Source organism: Chiloscyllium plagiosum, chromosome 9, assembly GCF_004010195.1.
Source record: "Chiloscyllium plagiosum isolate BGI_BamShark_2017 chromosome 9, ASM401019v2, whole genome shotgun sequence".
NCBI lineage: Eukaryota > Metazoa > Chordata > Chondrichthyes > Orectolobiformes > Hemiscylliidae > Chiloscyllium > Chiloscyllium plagiosum.
The window spans coordinates 76,343,253-76,368,115 of record NC_057718.1 but is presented as its reverse complement, the minus strand read 5'-3'; the positions used below and the strand labels follow the sequence as shown (position 1 = coordinate 76,368,115).

General features: G+C 39.6%; 1 protein-coding gene across 12 annotated transcripts; it reads right to left on the bottom strand.

Moving 5' to 3' along the window:
• Window positions 1–1,479: 1,479 nt before the first annotated feature.
• Window positions 1,480–23,801, bottom strand: LOC122552953 (zinc finger protein 501-like). 12 transcript variants are annotated; one of them, XM_043696253.1, is made up of 4 exons: window positions 23,700–23,763; window positions 22,249–22,347; window positions 7,431–7,540; window positions 1,480–5,352 (listed from the first exon to the last, which is right to left on the bottom strand). In XM_043696253.1, exons 3-4 carry the CDS (start codon window positions 7,451–7,453, stop codon window positions 4,098–4,100), a joined length of 1,278 nt encoding a protein of 425 aa, XP_043552188.1. In that variant the 5' UTR covers window positions 7,454–7,540; window positions 22,249–22,347; window positions 23,700–23,763; the 3' UTR covers window positions 1,480–4,097. The 12 variants fall into 12 exon arrangements, with proteins under 12 accessions (XP_043552188.1, XP_043552191.1, XP_043552189.1 ...); XM_043696256.1 differs by having other exon boundaries at window positions 23,690–23,729; XM_043696254.1 differs by lacking the exon at window positions 23,700–23,763 and adding an exon at window positions 23,165–23,435.
• Between the last annotated feature and the right edge of the window lie 1,062 nt (window positions 23,802–24,863).

Genomic DNA, 24,863 nt, shown 5'->3' with positions numbered 1-24,863 from the left:
ACCCGAGGGGCAACTTTTTCATGCAGATAGTGGTACGTGTATGGAATGAGGAAGTGGTGGAGGCTGGTACAATTGCAACATTTAAAAGGCATTTGGATGGGTATATCATTAGGAAGGGTTTGGAGGGATATGGGCTGGGTGCTGGCAGATGGGACTGGATTGGGTTGGGATATCTGGTCGGCATGGACAAGTTGGATCGAACGGTCTGTTTCCGTGCTGTACATCTCTATGACTCTAGTACATTTTCTTCAGTATAGTATGTGCTCAGTTTCTACAATAGACCTTGAACCATCAAATTTCTGCCTCAAATAGTAAGAGTACTATTAGCGAATCACAACTGACAATAACAGAATACATGGTGTAGTCCCAAAATTTCTAACTACAACAGTATTCAGAATTTGATTTATACAAGCCATGTTTAAATGTTTAGCCTTTTGTCATGAAGTTGAATGAAACTATGCAGGCAAGTCATTGCATAACAATCTTCTGATTCCAGTCTGGTCATGCTTTTGCAAAGCATGACAATTATGAAAGTGTGTAATTTAATGCCAGAAAACTGCAAGCAAAAAAATTCAAATATTCAGGGAAATGTCCACACATTCCACTACAGTAGCTTTGCTAGATGGTAGAAATTTAACAGTATAAAAGGTTACTGTCACCTAATGTTAAGAGACATATTTTATTAAGAGTTCAAGATGATTTAAGAGTTTATTTAAAATATTGAACCATTCTAGTTAAACAAATGCTAATGAACACAAACGAGACACCAGATGCCCCATACCACCATAGTTGAACTGCTTCATCAGACAGTTCACCTTAAGCAGATCAGGCAAGTAAAAATGATTCAGAACACTTGCCCTTTAAATACCAGTTATTGTTATGCAATTCAATGCATCATTTAAGTTTACACAATACAAGATAGCATTGAACAGTTCACAGATGTAGACAGGTTGTTGTTTACTTTTATCTGATCATGATCGACAGAGCGTAGAAATGGGAGCTACAGGATCCCAAACTTTGCTCTCAAAGAAACATCACTGTCTACAATGTAACATTAGGAGAAATAAAAACCATAGGGAACGATCAGAAGTTGAATCTATAAACAGGCAATGGGACCCCATGACTCATGTGAGATGAAACTCACCTGAAGTAAAACTACAAGCACAAACTAAGCTAGAACTAGCAAGCACCAAGAAGGAAGAGACTATTAGAACAATTGGGAGAAGATAAACTTTACATCAATTTGACTTAAACTGGAGGCTGATTAAAACAAAGGACAGGACCAGCACAAGAAACAGTTATGCAGGCAGTCCATCAAGATCAGAAGGTTTTCAAAGCTGAATCCCATCCAGCCACTCTTTAACCATGTGATGTATTTGCATTCATTTGCTAATGTACACAAATCGTCTGCATAACATTTTCACAAATATAAATGGAGGATCATATACTCAAAGCCATCAACCTCTCCAGAAAAACTGATTGTGTTTCAGGCTATTTTATTCCATCTCTTTCAATGATTTTCCATGCTAAATATTACATAGATTTGAGGTGAAGAAAAATCACATCAGCAAAGCATTATTTTAATAGTTGTGTTTAGTCCCTTTAATTATGTTACATTTAAAAATTGATCAGCAACAAACACTATTTTCACTGGACATAACAAAAGAAAGCTACTGTAATTATGCAATGGTTCTTCACACTTGTTTTAATGCAGTCAGAATTTAGAAATCCAATTCCTGCTTCTAACAAGCAATTGCAGCAGGAACCAGACATGCATCAGTAACACAGCAGACTTCGGAGTGCTTGTGTTGCCATTTGATCCTCTACATTCCATCTCTTCCTATATATTGGAGTTATTTTAAGGTGTCAGCAAGATAGTCAGTGATGCACTTTTTACTGAAACATTCTGAATCAATCATGGAATAGCTAAATTTTCTTTTGTAGATTCCATAATTAAACAGAGGTGCCATTGATTGACAAATTGTGAAGGATCAGTCATAACTGTGCCATTTGAAATGCTTGTGTTCACATATCATAGCTTTAAATAAGAACTCGGGCCTGATAACAAAAGGAGATGAAGTTCCCAAGTTAAGCAGCAGTGATTGTAATTTTTCTATCTCAACTAACACCTGGAAACATAAATGGTTATAGCACAGAAGGTCCATTGTCACAAGTCTACTTGCTGCCAGAGAAATTCATCCATTACTAACTAACCTGGATCTCAAATGCATTATTAACTAGTTTCTTAACCTGCACTGACACTTAAGGATTTCCACATCTACGACCAATTCCTTTACTTTTGTACCTCTTAGTGTTATATCTTTTATTTTATGTTGTCTCTCCTCATTCTTCCCATCAAAAGTTATTTCACATTCATCTCCCAGAAATGTCATTTGCCAACTTTCTGTCCATTCCACCAGTCTATGTCCTCTCTTCACCATTCACAATACTTGCAAGCTTGGTGTCATCTGCAAATTTTCAAACTGTACCCTGCACACGCAAGTATACATCTTTAATATGCGCCAAGAGAACCTGTGGTCCATGTAATGACATGCTTTGTTTTGGGTTTCTAAAAACAAAACCACACACCATTACTCTATTTCCTGATACTCCGATACCTACGTATTCACATTGTCACTCTTTCATTCTATGGGTTTCAAATTTACAGTCAAACTTAAAACAGACAGCCTTGTAATTTATTTCATGCTTATTGCTTGGAAAGTGGCTGCCCTGTTTCTTATATTATAGTAGTAACTGCACTTAAGTATTTTGAAAGATCCTAAGATCATGAAAGGAGCTATACAAAAATAACTTTGTTTAAGTGATTCTGAATTTCTTGTAAGCTTCCAAAGCTTTATTAATTATGAAATGAGTGATTGATTGAAGGCTGTGATATAAATGCAGAAGGACTATATGGAAATTGCACTGATGTGATTATAGTTCAATGTCTGCCAAATTCAATTGCATGATCAAAAATAAAAGTGTTACATTTTCTATAAACAAGCACAGTCTGGCAGGAAACTAGGGCAGATAGGTAGTAATTACCTAGTGGACTGGTAGTGTCACTAGACTAACAGTCCAGAAACATAGGCTAATGTTCTGGGGACAAAGGTTCAGATCCCACCATGGCAGCTGGAAAAATTTGAATTCAATAAATTCTGGAATTAAGAGTTAGTCTAATGACGACAATGTAAACACCGTTGTAAAAACCATCCGAATCTCTTGCATATGTTAGGGACAGAAATCTGACATTGTTACCTGATCTGGCTTCAATGTGTCACTGCAGGCCTCCAGTAATGTGGTTAAGTCTTAACTGCCCTTTGAAATGGCCTAGAAAACCAATCAAGGAGAACTAGTGATGGACAACACTTGCCAGTCTTGTCGATGATGCCCATGAGTCATACAAGAATTAAAATTGGCTTCTTTTTCTCCTTTTTGGTAAAAATAGTCTTTGATGCAGTTTTCTTTCTAAAATACACAGCTGAAAATCTTTAATCAGCAAAAATAAGCATTTTTAATCAGTCTCTACCTCTATGTTATTTTAATTAAAACCATTGAAAATGACTAACAAAGGAATTAATTTAAAACATGCCCACTAATGCTGTGATCTAAGAAAATTAGTACAACTTTAAGAGTTTTCCTGAACAAAAGCAATTTGTGAGATCTTGCAACATCCACTGAGGGTTTTGCGGACAGGACCAGATTCTAGCTAATGGAGTTCTGAATTAACATAAAATAGTACAGAAAACACAAACCTAAGCAGATTTGGGCATAATTCAGTTTTTAAAAATTGCCCAACATTCTGCACTGGTTCTGCTGATTGCCCCCTTCCCTGTCCAAATTGTATTGACATTACTAATGTATATGAGTAGAAACTTCACCTACTGATCCTGTAACTTTTCTGTCATAGTGATGCCAATCTATGGCAGTGAAAAACTGGAGATAGTCACATGTGAATGAATGCTAATGTGTATGATGTGCTTAAACCTTTCCTAAATATGAAACAGCTGTATAGATTCCCTCCTGTGTTGATATACTACTGCATCCAAAAAGGAGATAATGTAGTATTTCTGGCAGGTGTCAGAGCTGAAGGTCTTCTACCTTTTGTGCATATGCTGATGTTTCAAGAGGCTTGATGACACTGTGAATACCTTGCCACACACTTCACATTTGAATGGTTTCACTCCTGTGTGGATGCGCTGGTGCCGTGTCAGAGAAGAGGAATCAATGAAGCATTTTGAGCAAACGTCACACTTAAAAGGTTTTTCACCAGTGTGGATGCGGTGGTGCTTCAGAAGACTTGAGGACACGGTGAAGGTTTTCTCACATACCTCACATTTGAATGGTTTCTCACCAGTATGGATGCGTCGGTGTTTCAGGAGGTTTGATGATTGCGTAAAGGTCTTATCGCACATCTCACACTTAAATGGCTTTTTACCAGTGTGAATGTACTGGTGTGATGCAAGTGAGGAGGAGGAGACAAAACGCTTCTGACAGAGGTTGCACTGGAATGGCTTCTCACCAGTGTGAACCCGCTGGTGATTGGTGAGGTGGGTGAACTGGATGAAACCTTTCAGACAAATAGTACATTGGTAAGGCTTCTCATCTGTATGCGTGAGCTGATGGATGAGCAGCTGTGATGACCTGCTGTAACCCTTCCCACACTCAGAGCATTTGAATGGCTTCTCACCCGTGTGGATATGTTGATGTGTTTTAAGCGAAGAGGATTCAGTAAAGCGCTTCAGACAGACATCACACTGAAAGGGCTTCTCACCTGTATGGATACGTTGATGCTGCAACAGGCTTGATGAAACGGAGAAGGCCTTTCCACACACCTCGCACTTGAATGGCCTCTCACCGGTGTGAATACGGTGATGCTTCAGGAGACTCGACATATGCATGAACACTTTGTCACACACCTTACATTTCAATGCATCCTCATTCTTGTGGAAGCGTTGATGAGCAGTGAATAAATATAACTCTTTGAAGGTCTTTTCGCAACGGGAGCATTTAAAATCTTCATGTTGCACAAAATCTCCCGGAAACATGGGCAACTTATTACTAGTCTCACAAGGTGACTCCTGAAATGAAGAATATCCTATAGCAACATCTTGGAAAATACTCTTTTCAGAGGTGCTACTGAATAGTTTCAGTTCCAACGTAGCAGCACCAGTACCCTGATCAGCTGAATTTGTAGAATCTGGTTTTCCTTCTTGACAGATTTCAGTTTGGGTTAGGCTGTTCAGAAACTTAACACTTTCCCCTGAGACAACTACATGAAATTGTTCTTCGGGCAGCGATGTGGTACAAACTGCAGTATTCATCTTGCCTGCTCTATGCAGAATGGTCCTTCTGCAAAACAAAACAGTATTTTATTTTAGTCAGTTTTTCTACTCTTCTCTACAAGGTTCTGATTCCTTGCTGTGAAAGATTTCATAACATTTAAAGAGGTTAAGCTGCTAGGTCATTGGATTATGTCCTTTCATTAGCTTCCAATTTCATAACTATATGCCCAGTAATAATAAGTGCATAGTAAGCAGGAGTAGAATGTCTTGATGACTTTCCACCCAACCCTGTCCAGAAGCATGAAAGAAAATTGTCATCTGCATCTCACACTGTTGAGGATTGGAAACCTCAACTGCTCTGACAGATCTTCTTCACACACACTCTTTGACACCAAAGAATTTTACCAAAGGGCTGTCATAATTTTCAAGCCTCAAATAGCGTTAGCGGGGAAAAAGTTTGTTCTTGAATACTCTCCCCAAACTTCTTTGCATCGCTACACTAGTTTTGGGAATTTTTAAATCACTTATTAATTGGCTATGTAATTCTGATTTGTCTGATGTATCTAGGCACTTTGCAGGAGACTTATTTTACTGGATGATAAGGAATGTATAAATCAATTTATTTTGTCTTTTTAAAAAAAAAAGTTAAGAATACAAAATTCAAAAGCTGTATTCTGGAAAACACACTTGGCATATATGTACGTCAAAGAGAGAGAAAAAGAAACACTATTCATTACAAGATGGGGAAAAAAACAGATGTCTATTATATAAACTTCAGATTATATTAAGTTATGAGACTTGGTTTATTTTCTCAGCCTCCTTTTAGTTGGACTCCAATCATGAAAGCAAAAATAGTCCCCCTCATTAGGTGTCTATTGTTCATAAATTAGAATACTTACAGGTTTTAATTAACATTACACCAGAACTACATAAAAACACAAAGATAGATCCAAAAATTATCTTTGATATAGAAAAAAGCCCCAAATTACTTTGTGGAACACTTGGAAAAAAATTGACAAATTCAAAAGTTGAGCAAGGCAGCTAAAGTTTGGTAAAAGAGATAGGTTTTACAGTGGGTCTTAAATCACAGAACACAGATACTTGCATGTTCAGAAGCTAATCACAAAATATAAAGTGCTCACATTAAATAGAACATTCCAATGCTACCTGGGCCTGGATTTGCATTCTGATCTTTGTTGTAAGGCATAACAATATGGTGAACATTATACACAAATTTGAAATGATCAACAGAGGATTGAGAAAAATTATCTCCCAGTAATAGAACTTATGTACCTATTGCCAAGTAGGTTAACTGGAAAAGGTTGCAGCTTCTAAAAGCAAAGTAATCAGTTCACTGCTCCTCAGAACAAAAGAATTCCAGCAGCCTCATCAGTCAGAAATTCAGGACATTCATTTATACTAAATTCCAGGATCATTGTACAATGCCATCAAAGCTCTGGACAGTCACTGTAGTTACATTTGACTTCTATATCATGGATTGCTAAAAACTTAGGAAACATATCTACTAACTAGCTCCATTATCATAATAATTTGAGTAGAAACCAAACACTGAGTGGAGGAAACTGACTCTCATTAGAGTTTCAAGACTCAGATTTAAAAAAAGGTAAAGCTGCCATAGCCCCACCAGACCCATATGGCTGTGTTCCCATCTGGGAGAGTCAACTAGTGGTTGTTTAACCCTAGGGTCACCAGGCCTCAGGCAAGAGGAGAAGTTGAGAACGAGAGTCCTTCTCAGCTGATGCATGAATCAAACCTATGTTGGCAACACTCTGCATTGCAAAGTAGCTCTCCAGCCAACCAGCCCCAAATTACTCACTCAATGGATAACTGTCAGAATGGGTACAGAATACATAATCGGCATTTAGGTACTGGATTTTGAGTAAATATTGTGCCTAGCACATTAAGGGGTACCTCGCCCATGACTAACATTTCAATAATCTGAGTATCAGGTAAAGGTCTTTGCTATGGAGTTATATTACTAGCACGGTATTGGTTTAAAGTTGAAATGGCCTTGCTATCGAATGAGTACTAATATATCCAAAATGCTCTGTGCAGTTTTAAAAAAAAAATCTTATTTGACCATCTTTGGCCTTTTACCTCTTAATCTTACTAAATTTCTCTCACCTCAGTTCCTTCTGTTGAAGCATCTGAGCCACTGGCCCAAATATTCTAATCCTATTTCGGTTATGTACTCAGTCAAAAGCTTGTGCTGGTGACTCCTGAACATGGGGTTCCTGTGATGAACATATCCAGTAATTACAAATCAAGCACTGAAGAAAATCTGCACTGAAGAAAACTACCATCATTTTTTCAGCAATCAGCATGCTGCATTTTGAGTTTTAAAGGTCCAGCTGTACAGAAGATACATTGAAAATTCCCAGGAAAGGGTAAGTATGTGAAGCAAATGTGGTGTTAGGTGGCAAGTAGAGTCGGGAGTTTCAGGGCTATGACTGCCATGTCAAAAATTGTTTTGAGATGGGCCAAACTTCTGTTATAATGCTTTGGAGAGTGACACTACTCTCTTGCCGCAACTGGTTAAAGGTGAGGGTACCGATTGTGAAAATGCTTTTTCTCACATTGCCCTTCCTTCATTTGCAAATCACTTTAAAATCTATGCCCTCTTGTTCTTTTTTCTTTGTGAGCATGAACATTGCCACCCCTGCCACATACCTAGACAGCCTTTTAACCCTATCTCCCCCCCAGGGCCTGAACTGACCCACCTCTTTAGGACTCAACCAATCTCCGTCACTGAACTTGACGCACCACTCCAACGTATCTGCTTTGTAAATGCTCTCACACATTTGGCATCCCACCACTACCCACTCACATGGCACCACCACCCCTAATCCACTTGCTCCTATGATTCCTCCCTCCACCCCACTCCATTTCCCAAACTCTGTCCTTACTAATCTTACATATTCAGTAGCTTTCAAACTGTTTGTTGGACATTTAAACTTTACCATACACAATGCAATGAATGCTGGCTTCAGCAATGTACTTCCATACTGCAGAATTATGGAATTTTTGAACAGATATGTAATAGGAGACCCTTGTTCAGAAATTTTCAGCACCTAAGTCATCAAAAGGTAAATGGGTTTTTTAAAAATCAGATCAGGATCAGAAACAGTGTCCAAACCTGATCAGAATCTTTGGGCCTGAAAGTAGGAATAATGGGTAAACACTAACGTGACACCTTTCAAGAATCTCTGGTGGGATCTCAACTGTTCACCGCATTCATGAACAATATGATCGATCAGTAGAAAGGTAGAGAAGATTTATCCATTTATTTCCTTTTTTTAAATCCAGTAATCATCAGAGGATTAGAAGAGGCAGTTTGTGGGGTGATACACTTCTCTGGGAGATATTGGAAACTGTGGATAGTTTACACAGTTCCAACACCTACATCTGCAGGAAGAGTGTCTGTCTGCAGCTCCTCTCAGACTGCACAGATTGGCTGGAGCAACAGCGTCTGACGCTCCAGGGAAAACAGCCCCAGCCTGTTCAGCCTCTCCCCATAGCTCAAATCCTCCAACCCTGGTGACATTCTTGTAAATCTTTTCTGAACCCTTTCATGTTTCACAACATCTTTCCGATAGGAAGGAGACCAGAATTGCACGCAATATTTCAACAGTGGGCTAACCAATGTCTTGTACAGCCGCAACATGACCTCCCAACTCCTGTACTCAATACTCTGACCAATAAAGGAAAGCATACCAAAAGCCTTCTTCACTATCCTATCTACCTGCGACTCCACTTTCAAAGAGCTATGAACCTGCACTCCTAGCAACACTCCTTAGGACCTTACCATTAAGTGGACAAGTCCTGCTAAGATTTGCTTTACCAAAATGCCGCACCTCGCTTTTATCTGAATTAAACTCCATTTGCCACTTCTCGGCCAATTGGCCCATCTGATCAAGATCCTATTGTAATCTGAGGTAACCTTCTTCGCTGTCCACTACACTTCCAATTTTGGTGTCATCTGCAAACTTACTAACTGTACCTCTTATGCTCACATCCAAATCATTTATGTAAATGACAAAAGGTAAAGGACCCAGCACCAATCCTTGTGGCACTCCACTGGTCACAGGCCTCCAGTCTGAAAAACAATCCTCCACCACCATTCTGTCTTCTACCTTTGGGCCAGTTCTGTATCCAAAAGGCTAGTTCTCCATGTATTCTGTGAAATCTAACCTTGCTAACCAATCTCCCATGGGGAACCTTGTCGAATGCTTTACTGGAGTCCATATAAATCACATCTACTGCTCTGCCCTCAATCTTCTTTGTTACTTCTTCAAAAAAACTCAATCAAGTTTGTGAGACATGATTTCCCATGCACAAAGCCATGTTGACTATCCCTAATCAGTCCTTGCCTTTCCAAATACATGTACATCCTGTCCCTCAGGACTCCCTCCAACAACTTGCCCACCACCGTCAGGCTCACAGGTCTACAGTTCCCTGGCTTGTCCTTACTACCCACGTTAGCTAACCTCCAGTCTTCTGGCACCTCACCTTTGACTATTGATGATACAAATATCTCAGCAAGAGGCCCAGCAATCACCTCTCCAGCTTCCCACAGAGTTCTAGGGTACCTGGGGATGTATACACCTTTATGCATTTCAAGACATCCAGCATTTCCTTCCTCTGGAATATGGACATTTTGCAAGGTGTCACTATCTATTTCGATACTTTCTATATCTTCCGTATCCTCTTCCACAGTAAATACTGATGCAAAATACTCGTTTAGTATCTACCCCATTTTCTGCGGCTCCACACAAAGGCCACCTTGCTGATCTTTGAGGAGCCCTATTCTCTCCCTAGTTATCCTTCTGTCCTTAATGTATTTGTAAAAACCCTATGGATTCTCCTTATTTCTATTTGCCAAAGCTATCTCATGTCCCCTTTTTGCCCTCCTGATTTCCCTTTTGAGTATACTCCTACTGCCTTTATACTCTAAGGATTCACTCGATCTATCCTGTCTATACCTGTCATATGCTTCCTTCTTTTTCTTAACCAAACCCTCAATTTCTTTAGTCATCCAGCATTGTATAGTTTCGCCACTCTCTGGCGCCATCTTAAAACAAAAAAAAACCTAAACAAAGAATATAAAGGCAGAAAAAAGGAAGAAATAAAATAGTATCCAACTTTACAGTACTTCATGTTAAGTGTGCCATCATGTGCCTGACTACCAAGCCCGTGGCCTAAGTCTCCTTTGCCATGTTGCTGAAATGAAAGTGGCCCCTCTTCGGCAACATATAGCCTCCACAGATGCCCTCACCACTTTGAGTCCTTGATGGACCTCACCAATACAGACCTCACAGCTGCTGTCAGGTATCACACCAACCCAAACGAGACACCACTACTGCCACGAGTCTGCTTCAGACCAACCTCTCCAATGTAGCCGCTGCCGATACGCAGGATCTCCTACTAGCCCAAACTCGCCTCTGCTGTCACCTCCTTGAAGGTGCACTGGACACAGATGCATTCAGGAACCTAAACTCTGCAGCAGCCATGATTCGGCGCTAGGACCGCTTTGACAGTGCAGAAGCTGCCAGGAACCCGAATTCTTCTCTGATGCTGCTGCCACAGAAGCAAAGGGAGATACAAAAGAAAATTTGTTCTGAATTGGTTGAGTGAGATAAGATACTCAAAGTCTGTGAGAAGATTTGTAGCTCGGGTGCTCGTTGTTGTGGTTCTGATCGCCGAGCTGGGAATTTGTGTTGCAGACGTTTCGTCCCCTGTCTAGGTGACATCCTCAGTGCTTGGGAGCCTCCTGTGAAGCGCTTCTGTGATCTTTCTTCCGGCATTTGTAGTGGTTTGAATCTGCCACTTCTGGTTGTCAGTTCCAGCTGTCCGCTGCAGTGGTTGGTATATTGGGTCCAGGTCGATGTGCTTATTGATTGAATCTGTGGATGAGTGCCATGCCTCTAGGAATTCCCTGGCTGTTCTCTGTTTGGCTTGTCCTATAATAGCAGTGTTGTCCCAGTCGAATTCATGGTGCTTGTCATCTGTGTGTGTGGCTACTAAGGATAGCTGGTTGTGTCGTTTCGTGGTTAGTTGGTGTTTATGGATGTGGATCGTTAGCGGTCTTCCTGTTTGTCCTTTGTAGTGTTTTGTGCAGTCCTTGCATGGGATTTTGTACACTACATTGGTTTTGCTCATGCTGGGTATCGGGTCCTTCGTTCTGGTGAGTTGTTGTCTGAGAGTGGCAGTTGGTTTGTGTGCTGTTATGAGTCCTAGTGGTCGCAGTAGTCTGGCTGTCAGTTTGGAAATGCTCTTGATGTATGGTAGTGTGGCTAGTCCTTTGGGTTGTGGCACGTCCTCGTTCCGTTGTCTTTCCCTTAGGCATCTGTTAATGAAATTGCGCGGGTATCTGTTTTTGGCGAATACATTGTATAGGTGTTCTTTTTCCTCTTTTTGCAGTTCTGGTGTACTGCAGTGTGTTGTGGCCCTTTTGAATAGTGTCTTGATGCAACTTCTTACAAGTTCCTTTTATCTGTTCCCCATAATATATTCAAAATTTAATTCAATAACCCTGTAGACCTTTTAAAACTGAGGCAGTACACGTCTAGTTTAGCTTAATCCTGAGAGACCAAGTATCATTCTAATAATTCTATGCTACATCACCTCTAAAAAAGGTTAAAAATCACACCACACCAGGTTATAGTTCAACAGGTTTAATTGGAAGCACACTAGCTTTCGGAGCGCCGCTCCTTCATCAGGTGGTCCACAACCACATGATGAAGGAGCAGCGCTCTGAAAGCTAGTGCTTCCAATTAAACCTGTTGGACTATAACCTGGTATGGTGTGATTTTTAACTTTGTACACCCCAGTCTAATACCGGCATCTCCAAATCATCACCTCTAAGGCTATTAGATCTTGCCGAAAGGTTTTGTCAAAATTGCTGAAAGTATTCCAGATGTGTTCTATCATTGCATTTCATCTCCCTTTTAACCAATTGAGGAATTAACTCTTCCCAAGACCATTTTTCATAAGCAAAGTAGTTATTGTAATCAATTACAATTATCAATTCCTGATGATTACCTAACCTTTTTCCACTACCACTTACTCCTCTCCTGGACTTTTCACATTTAATTTTTAAAAGAAATGTCTGACAAATTTATAGAGCACTTGCATTTCTTTAAGATAAATGTTTTTATTCTCATCATACTCTACTTTGCTGTCCATAGCTTGGTCATAAAATTCCATTGCTGATCAATAGGTCTGTGTGTTAATTGCTCAGTTCATTCACTTCAGTTCATTCATTGTTCTAAAATCTAGTGGCTTTTGTTTTCATAAAAACTTATTTACTCCTTTCCTCTGCAACTTTAACCATATCACCTCAATTAACTCATCTACCCAATCCAATTAAAGAAGTAAAAATGTTGATAACATTGAAGCTCTCTGAACTCCCCGGATCATCTGTAACTGCATTCTTTTTTTAGAAAAAAAAACTCTGGCACTTATAACTAGGCTACTCTATGTGCCAACTTATTCAAAATGCATTATTTGTGAAGTGCAATTTTAAAACCATTTATCACGAGAAACCACTTTTGCAGAAACATGCTTTATTCTAGCGTTGAACGTTGTCTGCTGGTCCTTCCTTTATTTAATTTTAAACATTTAATATTTCAACGGGATCTTCCCTCTCAAATTACTGCTTTCTTCACAGAATGTAAAGTTCAATTATCTCTCATGATTCCTCATAGCTCGTTCCTTTCATATTTGGCAATATTTGTTCTTCCCCGTGTCCCTTCACAATCCAGAGACTTACCTAATTTCTTTGTCTCCTTCTTGACTGCTTTTGTTCAATCACTTGATTTTTTTCTGCTTGTTTCTGCTCTTTGATCAGTTTCCTTCTTTGTTCTTTCCTTTCTTGTGTTTTATAGCCACTGATTTCCCTGCAAATTAAGAGTCAGGCAATCTGCAGAATCTGAGTATTTTTCTTCTGGCTGCTTTGTAGCCTGATGTGCAAGCTAACAGCCATACCCTACGTTTTTTCAGTTTAACCCAGGAAGTGATTTGTTCCTTCATTAGCCCTTCCTTCAGCTGCCTGATTTCTGCAGGGTCTGAGAGCCTGTCCATAAAAGCGTAATTTAATCCAGCTTTCCACCTTGCATATATTGTGTAGTTACTTTATACTTCATTTAATCATGGTCTCTCCACATTTTAACCTAATGTTTTCTACATGGGTTGTCAACTCTTCAGGTTTGTTTTGGTGTCTCCAGAATTAAAAATTAATCTTCTCAAAACTGCCACAAGCAATCGGAAAAATAAAGTAAAGTGTCATTGAAAATTACTGTATACCTTAACTACTTTAGCTTATTTGTATAATATTGTTGAATGAGGAGAAAGGCTATTTGACTGTCAACTAAAAACTGTTGCGAACAAAACACCCGATTGCTTTGTTAGGGCATGAAGCAGGTGTACTGTGAAAATGGGCACATTGGGAGTGCAATTGACAGGGCACTTGGACGAAGAAAGAGGTGATAAAGCATTCAAAAATAATTTCAGCCAGACATGGCAATATTCTACTTGTCTCAATAGCTAATACCATATAAGTTCCAGTTGAAAATGTATGTCTAGGGCTTGAAGTCTAGATTAGAGTGGTGCTGGAAAAGCACAGCAGTTCAGGCAGCATCCAAGGAGCAGTAAAATTGACGTTTCAGGCAAAAGCTATATTCCTGAAGGGCTTTTGCCCGATTTTTATGTCCTCTTTGTCTACAGGAGTAGTCCCAGAAGACTGGAGGATGCCTTAACTGCTGTGCTTTTCCAGCACCACTCTAATCTAGACTCTGCTTTCCAGCATCTGCAGTCATTGTTTTTACCTTTTTGTCTAGGGCTTGAAGCCATACTTTAGGATGAGTAATGGGGTAGGCCACAGGCATGTCCTTAGATGTAAACTACAAACATTCCTACAGTATAAAACAGGGGTATTGCGAAGTATAGGGTAAGCCATTCAGCCCATCAGTCTCTGTCATTCAATGTTGATTGAACACTTCAGCACCTTTTGCCCACGAACCCCCAAAATCCTGAACATCATTGGTAATCAGAAATGTATCGAATCCCTACCTTAAAGATACACAAGCAGTGAGTTTTCATAGCTCTCTATGGTAGAAAATTACAAAGATTCACAATCCTCTAAGTAAAAACATTTATGCTTTTATAGGTTTCAATGAGATAACCTTTCATTCTTGAAACTCGAGAGAATACAGATTTAGTTTGCTCAATCTCTTTTCATACAGCATTCCTGCCATCCTGGAAACAAGTCTGGTGAACTTCGTTGCATTCCCTCAGTAGCCAAAATATTTTACCAGAGATAAAAACACCAAAAGTGCACACAGCACAACAGGTGTGGTATGACCAAACTCCTTTACAATCGAAGCATAATTGAACTACTCCTGTATTCAAATCTTCTTGCAATAAAATCCAATAGGCTTTCTGAACCTCTATGTTAACTATCAGTGACTTTGAGAAGCATACCTCAGGCCCTTTGATCATCTACACTTTCCAGCCTCCCACCATTTAAGAAATAATCTGTACATTTAGAGTCAGAGATGTATAGCATGGAAACAGACCCTTTGGTCCAACTCGTCCATGCCGACCAGATATCCCAACCCAATCTAGTCCCACCTGCCAGCACCTGGCCCATATCCCTCCAAATACCCTTCCAGATGCCTTTTAAAATGTTGCAATTGTACTAGCCTCCACCACTTCCTCTGGCAGTTCATTCCAGACACGCACCACCTTCTGTATGCGTCTGTCTTTGTTTAAAAAAAGATTGAGCATGGAGAGATGTAAAAGGTTCTTGGTGCATATGCAGTGGCTATACTGAAACAAAAATGAAGTCAGCACTACTCAGTCATGTTCCACTATTTACAAACTGCACTAAAAGAAAAATGCACGATTAGAACATGCTTTAAAATGTAGGATACCAACACACTGATGCTTTGGAAAAGATTAGAAGGTTTCAAACATGGAATGTTTACATGTTCAAACTCCTTGTAAAGGAATGGGAATTTGGAAGTTTGCAAGGATATTGTTTCTATTCTATGATCCTAAGAATCCCTACAGTACAGAAAGAGGACATTCAGCCTATCAGGTCTGCACTGACCCTCTGAAGAGAGCTCACTCATACCCAGTCCCCCACACTATCCTCATAACCCCACATTTATCATGGCTAACCCACCAAACCTGCACATTCCTGGAAATTATAGGGCAGTTTAACATGGCCAATCTGTATAGCTTTGGACTGAAATTAAACTGGAGCACTCCGACAAAACCCATGCAGACACTCAGAACACGCAAACAGTCACGAAAGGCTGGAATGAAACTCAAGTCCCTGCCACTTTGAGGCAGCAGTGCTAATCACTGAGCCACTCCTCCCACAGTCCAAAGATGTGCAGGTTAGGCAGATTGGCCATGCTAAACTTTCCCAAAGATGAATACGTTAGGTGGATTAGCCATGCTGGGATTAGATTTAGATTAGATTAAATTTAGATTTAGATTAGATTACAGTGTGGAAACAGGCCCTTCGGCCCAACAAGTCCACACCGACCCGCCGAAGCGAAACCCACCCATACCCCTACATTTACCCCTTACCTTACACTACAGGCAATTTAGTATGGCCAATTCACCTGACCCTGCACATCTTTGGATGATGGGAGGAAACCCACGCAGACACGGGGAGAACGTGCAAACTCCACACAGTCAGTCGCCTGAGGCGGGAATTGAACCCAGGTCTCTGGCGCTGTGCAGCAGCAGTGCTAACCACTGTGCCACCGTGCCGCCCCGATTAAGGAATCAATTTTTTCTGAGAGGGGTGGTAACAGACTATAAAGGAGGGAGGATGAAATCCTGAAGCAAGATTCATCAACAATATTGTTTAACATAGAGACAAGGAGGGGAAGTTGGGTGGCCAACAGTTTAATGGGAATAAAATCAAGGTGGGCTTGGATCGGCGCAACATCGAGGGCCCAAGGGCCTGTACTGCGCTGTATTCTTCTATGTTCTATGTTCTAGACAAGGAGGGGAAGTTGGGTGGCCAACAGTTTAATGGGAATAAAATCAGGGGAGTAAAGGTGGATAATGAGAACAGAAAGGGAAAGAGAGATGCAAAATTTAAGAAAGATACAAGTTCAGGACCAGAGCAGAGGGGCATTTTTGAAATTTGGACAGGGGGAGGAATACAGCAGAGGTACTGATAAAGTGGCTTTAACATCGGTTACTAAAGAAATCCATGAGTTCCTCACATTTATTATTGAAGTAAGGGCCGAAGGAACAGACTTTTGAAAAGACGCTTTGCAGGAGAGAAAAGAAGCCATTAGCTTTGGGTTCCAGTATGATCCTGAGCAGTGAATAGTATTAGAGGACACAAACAATACCCAGAACTACTCTATGTGATCCAATTAAATTAGTCTGTGGAAGGATAAACCAGTTGTCTACCACATCTTTTTAACTCACTGTATCTTGAACTTTGACGAGTGGAGATAGGGGCCATGCCATCAGGAATGACCAAGGTGAGAGTAAGTACTGAGTTTTTTTTAGGAACTAACACAGAGTATTACTGTTGCCTTTTCTCCACAGTTATGGACCAGACCTATGCTAAGAGAAGGGAAAGGAGTAACTACTGAGTCCCACCTAGCAATTTTAAATAAGTTTATTGGCAACAATATATTTTTTTTACAATAGTAAGATTTATTATCTATTATTTAGAAAAATGGCAGGGCTGCTAGGATCTCTGGAGGGTCTGGAATTCATTGCATGGAACAGTAATGGAGATAGGTAACTTTGCAACCTTTAAAAAGTACTTGGATGAGCATTTGAAATAACTAAACATTTTAGGCTATGGGCCAAGTGCTGGAAAGTGGGACAAGAGTAGATTTAGCATAGATTTGGCCCATCAGTGTGTACTGCCAATCAGAGAATCCATTAGTGAACTGAATATTAACTCTGTAGTCTGGTCTTATACAAATTTTGTTCCTTGGTTGGTAAATGGTGTCTTGTGTGTCATGTACAGTCTTGAAACAGACCCTTCAGTCCAATTTGTCCATGCCAACTAGATATCTTAAATTAATCTAATCCATTTGCCAGCATTTGACCCATATCCCTCTAAACCAAACCTATTCATATACCCATCCACATGCCTTTACATGTTGAAATTGTATCAGCCCACCACTTCCTCTGGCAGTTCATTCCATACAGGCATCAGCCTCTACATGAAAAAGTTGACCTGAGGTCCCTTTTAAATCTTTCCCTCTCACCTTAAAACTATGCCATCTAGTTTTAGACTCCTCCACCCCTGGAAAAATATGCAAATTGAAAATTAGTCGATAGAATAATCTAAATCACATACATAGATATTCATTTATTTTTAAATGAATCACCTAAAGTGATCAACTAAAAATGCTCGAATGCCTAGTAGTCCACATTAACTACATTCCAGCTCTCTGCCACCTGTTTTATGTATAAACACTCTGAAGAACATTGGACTGCAATCCAAATCACTATAAACATCCTGTTACTCTAGATATAAACTACCTGTATTATTCAATTAGAACTTCTTTTTTGGTGCTGAGCTAAAATGATTGCATGCACTTATTGTAAATCCAACCGTGAATTACTGTATTATAATCATTAGACTCCAGCCTGAATATACAGTACAATTCAAACACTCCCTTTAATACATATGTCTTTTACCTAAAGTACTTCACCAGACAGTTTATGGAAATATTATCACTCTCGGTAAAGATGTACTAAAATTTATTTCTTCCTTATTTCCACCTGCCCTTGATGCTACACAGTTGAGAAGTACAAGTCTAGGTTCACTTCAATATGGTTTATTTCATACTTTATTAACATTTTAACTTCTTTCCAAGCTTCTGTAACCTTTCCCTGAAAGTCATCTTAATTACCTGAGGGTTCGACTTATATGCTTTGCTCAAATCCTTGCATTTACTGAACAATGCCCCAAGTGTAGTCTAACCATTGCATTATAAAGCTTCAGCAGAGGCAACTCCTGCTACTGTGCTCATTTTAAAAATTCTAGCCTTCCATCTTTTAATATAACTCAGTTTCTCAAATTTTCCATTTAGCCTTATTTTTATTTGTGGACTTTGTTTTGATTCTGTTCTGCTGAAACTTTCCTCTTCCACCACACATTAGTTATTCTAAGAAATGTTCAATCTCGACCTGGAAAATTCATTGCCGCAGAATGAATCTATTTTCACCTCCTCCTCAACTGCTTATGGAACTGTCAACTATGTCTGTTGCCTCTCAAGTTGAAAAAATCTGCAGGCACTCCTGGCTGCCTCCCACATCCTGCCTTAAAAATAAGCTTATCCAAACTCTGTTGTCTGTACTTTAATTTGCATCAAAACCCATCATCCATCACCCATCAAAACTGGCTCCTGGTTAAACAAGGTCATGAGTTTAAAATTTGCATCCTTATTTTCAGCCCTCTAGGTCGTTATGCCTACCCATCTCTAACATATTCCAGTTGCACTCGGATTTGGTTCTTTTCATCACTCTTGACTTTAAATGTCTTTGAAAGGTATACTCTCAGCTGCTGAGGTCATAACACCCAGTATTCCTGCCCAGAAGTTTGAACTTTTGTTTTCCCCTCTAACATGCTGCTTAAAACGTAACTCTTTTTGCCATATGCCCATATGTAATATGTAATTTAATATTAAATTTTGTCTAATAATGTTCCTGTGAAGACTGAGAAGTACCTGATGTTAATGGCACCATAATAATGCAAATTCTTCCTTTAATGTCCTCAGAAGTTGTTTTAGAGGAATGGTTAAGTAGTTGGGAGAGCAAAATAACTCATAGTAGTATGGGTCAGATCTGGTGCTGAATAATAAACAAATTTATTCAAATGGGATCTGTATCAAACTATAATGCAATTGCAAAAACTCAGTTACTATCCTCCCTCAATCCTGCAATACATGAGAAGATTTGAGGGGGAAAAAACAAGTCAGGAAACTGGAGTTCAGAATAATCAGCCGAGTCATGAACAATTGACTGGTGGTGCAGACACAAAGGGGTTGTATGGCCCATTTCTGCACCTAGTCGTATCACTACTAAGACAATGGAAGCTTATCAAATAACTTTGAAATAGGCATTAGGAGTCTGAAAATGCAAACGTGTGCATACATTCCCGAATGCTCTGGAGCTTGCAAGTGCAATTAACTAATAGCAAATAACTAAGTATTCTGGACAATTGCCCACTTAGTTGATCTGAAATAAAAACAAAGGCAACCAGATAGTGAAGATCCATATGCTTGATTTAGCACATGTTGGTTGTAACTATATAAGACATCAACATTTAAATGTTACGGCTGCAGTTCTGAGTTAATCCAATCAATTAAAAGTCTTCTTCAAATATCTCTGACCAGTCATAGGCAGCATGTTCCTTTTTACCACTCTAAATTTGTGTTTTGATGCTTGATTATTGTATCTACACAAAGGAGTAACAAAGGCTTTTTGATGGTTAACTAAACATGAGTGTTTATTTCTGTAATTCTTGGACAGAACTCCCAAATTTGTTAGGATGTGATAAAAAAACAGGATGAACAAACCAGAATTAAACAGAACCACAGAATGGTTACAACACAGGAGGAAGCCAGTCAACCAGTCTTAAGCAGCGATGTTTCAAGTCCCATTTCTGGCTTTACCCTGTAGCCCTGTATTTCAGGGAAATATCCAATTCCCAAATAAATGCCTCGACTGAACCTACCTCACTACACACATAAGCTTTGCATTTTCAGATTCCAACCACTTGTTGCATGAATATGTCTCTCCTTGACTTCTATCACCAATTACCATAATTTACATGCTGATGTTCCCAAGGCTTCCACCAGCAGGAACAGTCTTTTCCAGCGACGGGGAGAAAAATTCCAGATCAGCTGAATTTTAACCAAATGAGCTTTTAAAGATTTTAGAACCTTTTCTATTACAAAGAAATCTGTTTTGCCTATTAGAAAAAAAAGACACCACCCCTTATTAGATGGGTGTACTTAGAAACAGGCAAATTATTTTATTTTAAACCAAACTAATGCAAAGTTCTTATCAGGCTGAATGAATGAGGTAACTCCAAACTCTTCCTGATGAAGGGCTTTTGTCCGAAACGTTGATTTTCCTGCTCCTCAGATGCTGCCTGAACTGCTGTGCTTTTCCAGTACCACTCTAGTCTAGAATCTGGTTTCCAGCATCTGCAGCCCTTGTTTTTACCTAACTCCAAACTCAGCTTTGTTATTAAACAAATTAGCAGCAGTGAAGGGGAAAAGAGAAACTCACAGTTAAGAATAAATGCCTCCTACATAAAGCTTATTTGAAATCACATGCTTTCGTAGCACTGCACCTTTGCCAAGTGAAGTGAAGAGAAGCACACAGGCACAGAATTTATAGGCAGAGAGATCAAAAGATCATACAAATCATGTGAGCGGAGTGTCGACACTGAAAAGTATCATATAGTGAGAGTAAATCTGCAAGTGATCAAAAGTGTCAGACGGAGAGAGTAAATAACCTGGTGTATGTGATTTTGACCTTGTCCACCCCAGTCCAATACTGGCACCTCATCATGCCACCTACATACTAAGTATAAGATGGGCAAAACAGGTAGACATTTTCAATCCAAAGAAAATCAACCAAACGAATGCTCACTCTCTAAACAAGTGCATCAGGAATAAGGGAAAGAAGGGTGAAAGAGAACAAAGAATAAAATCTGAATTGTAAGCACAGTATAGCTGGCAAACATCTAGGTTTTTCAAACTTCAACACCAAGTATAAGTTTTGCACCAAAAACAGAAATTGTTGGCGAAACTCAACAGGTCCGGCAGTATCTGGTAGAAGAATAGTGTGAAGGTGACAATGTTGGACTGGGGTGGACAAAGTTAAAAATCACACAAGACCAGGTTTTAGTCTAACAGTGTTTCCTAGCTTTCCGAGCACCGCTTTTTCTTCAGGTCGTTGTGAAGCAGGACTATAAGATATAGAATGCTATAAAATCTATGCCTTATGGTCCTGCTTCACAACCATCTGAAGAAAGATCAGTGCTCTGAAAGCTAGTGCTTTGAAATAAATCTGTTGGACTATAATCTGGTGTTGTGAGATTTTTAACCTGGTGGAAGAAAGCAGACTTAACATTTTGAGTCCTGTGACTCTTCATCAGAACTCCTAAAGAGTCACTGGACTCAACATTAACTCTGCTTTCTCTTCACAAGATAGTGCCAGACTGGGTTTTGCTAGCAATTTGTTTCTATTGTAGAACCTCCAGCATCCACAGTTCTTTGTTTTATTCATAGAAATTCTGCTTTCTTATTCAGCAGGATTTCTGACTCAAGCTTTCATCTTGAGCATATGAAATGGGAATTGCCACTTGCCACATTTGCAGAAATAGATTTGGATGAAATTGCAGAAAGCGTTTATTTTAGATACTTTCTCTTTAATATTGATCAAATTGGTGATTCGGGTTGTTTCCCTTTGTGCAATTTCCCAACCATGATTGGTCCAAATGAATCGCAGCATGCCTTCATAATTCAGCTCCGTTGTTGAATGTGAATAAGCTGATATGAACAACTCTGAAGCACCACATGTCTAAGTCTGAGGATAAACAAATACTCCCTTCATACACAATATTTTAACAGTTTTCTGGAATCATCTTTTCTCCATCTCAGTAAAAATTTACAGACAATAGTAGCAACTCGCCCTGAATTACATGTCAAAAGATGTACATGCATTGAATTTATTTACAGCTGGAATAAACGTTTGCTGAGCACTTTGAAAAATTGCTTTGAAAATCCTGCTCCATTTGGGTGGAAATTAGAAATTCTAGTCTACAGGCCACCAAATAATAACAGCACACTGGGGCAAGCAATAAACAAAGAAATAACTAAAGTCTGTAAAAACTGTGTGGCAATTATCGTGGGGGATTTTAACCTACATGTCAATTGGTCAAACCAGCTCGGACAGGGTAGCCTTGAGGAGGAGTTCGTTGAGTGAAATGGAACCAACAAGGGAGCAAGCGATCCTAGATCTGGTCCTGTGTAAGGAGACAGAATAATTAATGACCTCATAGTTAGGGATCTTCTGGAAGGAGCAATCACAGTATGGTTGAATTTAGAATACAGGTGGAGAGTGTGAAGATAAAATCCAATACAACAATCCTGTGCTTAAACAAGGGAGACTGAAATAGAATGAGGGAGGACTTGGCTAAAGTAGACTGGAAATAAAGATTTATGGTGGGACTTTAGGGTCCTCAAGCTCCCAGGTTTGAACACATTTCATTTGTTTGCAGAAAATGGATACATATGAATGATGTTGCTTCTGGCGAGTGTAATCCATGCTCGAGCTGAACTGATTATCTCACACTGGCACTAAACACACGTGGTCATATGGCACGTATTGCCCAATCACAGGGTCACAGCCATCAACATACACTTCGCTTTGGGCACTGTAACCAAGAGCTGGACTGAACTGTCTCTATTACGAGCAATCACAGGACCATTCTGCTAAAATGTTGGGTCTAAGTAACCATCATCACAAAAATTGAAATCCAGATGACGTTGCTTGATCAAATGATAAGCAGAGCAACTTTTTGAGTCAACAACACTATCGTGATTGAAAAGCCTTGGGTAGCCACTGCAACGACAGCAACCTGAACGGGGACGATTTGCTGATTGTTCAACTTTTTGAGATATTTGCCTTTCCGAGTTTCGTTGTGATGAATACAGGGCAAAAGGCTTCAAAGTCTCCCTCTCTTCGGCAATATTCAAATTCCATGCTACGACCCGACGATTTGAAGCTTGAGGAACAAGCATTTTAAGTAAAACCATCCATTCACCAATACGCTCACTCACCCCGGAACGAATGCCTAATTTCCGGGCAGAACAATCTCTAAAACCTACTCATTGTATCCAGTTTCCAACGACCCAGAGACAAAAAAAACCCTCACTGCCAACCCACAAGACAGCAGAACGCATGCGCAGTAATGACAGTCATACCCGCCTATCTCAAGATGGCGGAACGGCTGCGCAGTATGAGGCAGAGAAACACCCATCTTCCTAACACAAGATGGTAGAACGCCCGTTAATATTTCCTGACAAAAGCAGATAATGGAAATCTGAAACAGAAAAAAAATGCTGGAAATACTCGGGTGGGGTAGCGTTTCTGGGGAAACAAAGAGAGCTAACGTCTCAGGACAAATAACCACTCACTGTAACGGTCTCCGGTTACCCAACCTTTTCTCAAATCTCTTCGTGCATCCTACTGATAATACAAATGCCTACAGTCATGAAATACGCCCCATAGTTAAATAGGCAACGAATCCCAATTGACCCTCATTTCTGTACTGATGCCCGATTACTTTATAATATCAGTCTAACCTTCACTTACCCGCTCCGGCCAAGCATCAAAGCGCGCATGCGTCCTTCACATCAAACTGACCCCCCTCTGCTAAACCAATATAATGCGCGTGCGCTCCATCCCATCGGTGAATCAATTCCCATAAATAATCTGCCTTCTATTAAAATCACGCATTTAAAATAAATAAACCGTCAGTATTAGCAGATATTCAATGGTCGTTCATTGTCAGTGAACAAATGCATGATTTAATAAAATTACTGGTGCCTTAAATCAATATCAATTTTGTTTTAAGCAAAATGAATAAATTTGTTTCACAATTACCTCACAAGAAGTGGAGAAAGTTAAATATTCAAATATTCAGGGATCCTGTCTGGAAGCATGCCCACCTTCCTTGTATTAAATTCCCACAAGCCTAAGAGTGGAGATGGAGGGGTACTTTTGCAGTGACTCAGAATAGCAGGCTTGATTTCCATTGTGCAACCCAGTTTGACTAACAGTTAGATATGGCAGTATTCCTGGATTATTCATGACAAGTTAATGTGAGTACCTAAATAAAGGTCTCAAGGTGAATTGGAATTGCCAGGTACTTGTTCAGACATTCCTGTTAAGGAATAGTTTTTATCTGGTATATGGAGAATGGGAGAGTTCTTTAACAAGGGGAAATTAGGTACTATGGAGAGTGATGAGTGTTAACCACAATAATAAGCTTCTCATTACACTCATAAGAATTGTCTCTATTTAGAGGACTTGCTTGGAAAATGCGACTTCATCTGGTTGTCGAGAAAGGTTCACTTGACATCTCAGGTGGTTTTCCCAGACTTTCTAACCATAGCCTAGTTCAGGGACCGCAAAGTTTCCACCCTGAGTTTTTCTGTTGAAAGGTATTGTTACACAGAATATTGATTTTCAAATACTTTTGTCTCAGTTTAATATTCAAGACTTCATGGGCTGAGATTTTTCAAGAGAACAAATGATAACGTATAATGGCTTTAGTGCTCAGCTGACTACAGATTGAGACAAATCTAGGGAACTTAGATGGAACACTGCAACATTTTACCTGTGTTTGTGTTTTTGATGTTGAGTTATGTTATGTTATGTTATACTTAAGTATGGGTAATAAAATAATAAAATTCAGTTTTCCTTCACGTAGCAAACCATTGAAATTGGCTCCTTCCTTTGATTTAGTTAATTACA

Coding starts and splice junctions, on each gene's coding strand:
- LOC122552953 (XM_043696251.1), bottom strand. CDS start 23,728: ATGCGCGCTTTGATGCTTGGCCGGAGCGG. Junction 5,353..23,699: donor TTGATGCTTGGCCGGAGCGG/GTAAGTGAAGGT, acceptor TTTGTTTTGCAG/AAGGACCATTCTGCATAGAG.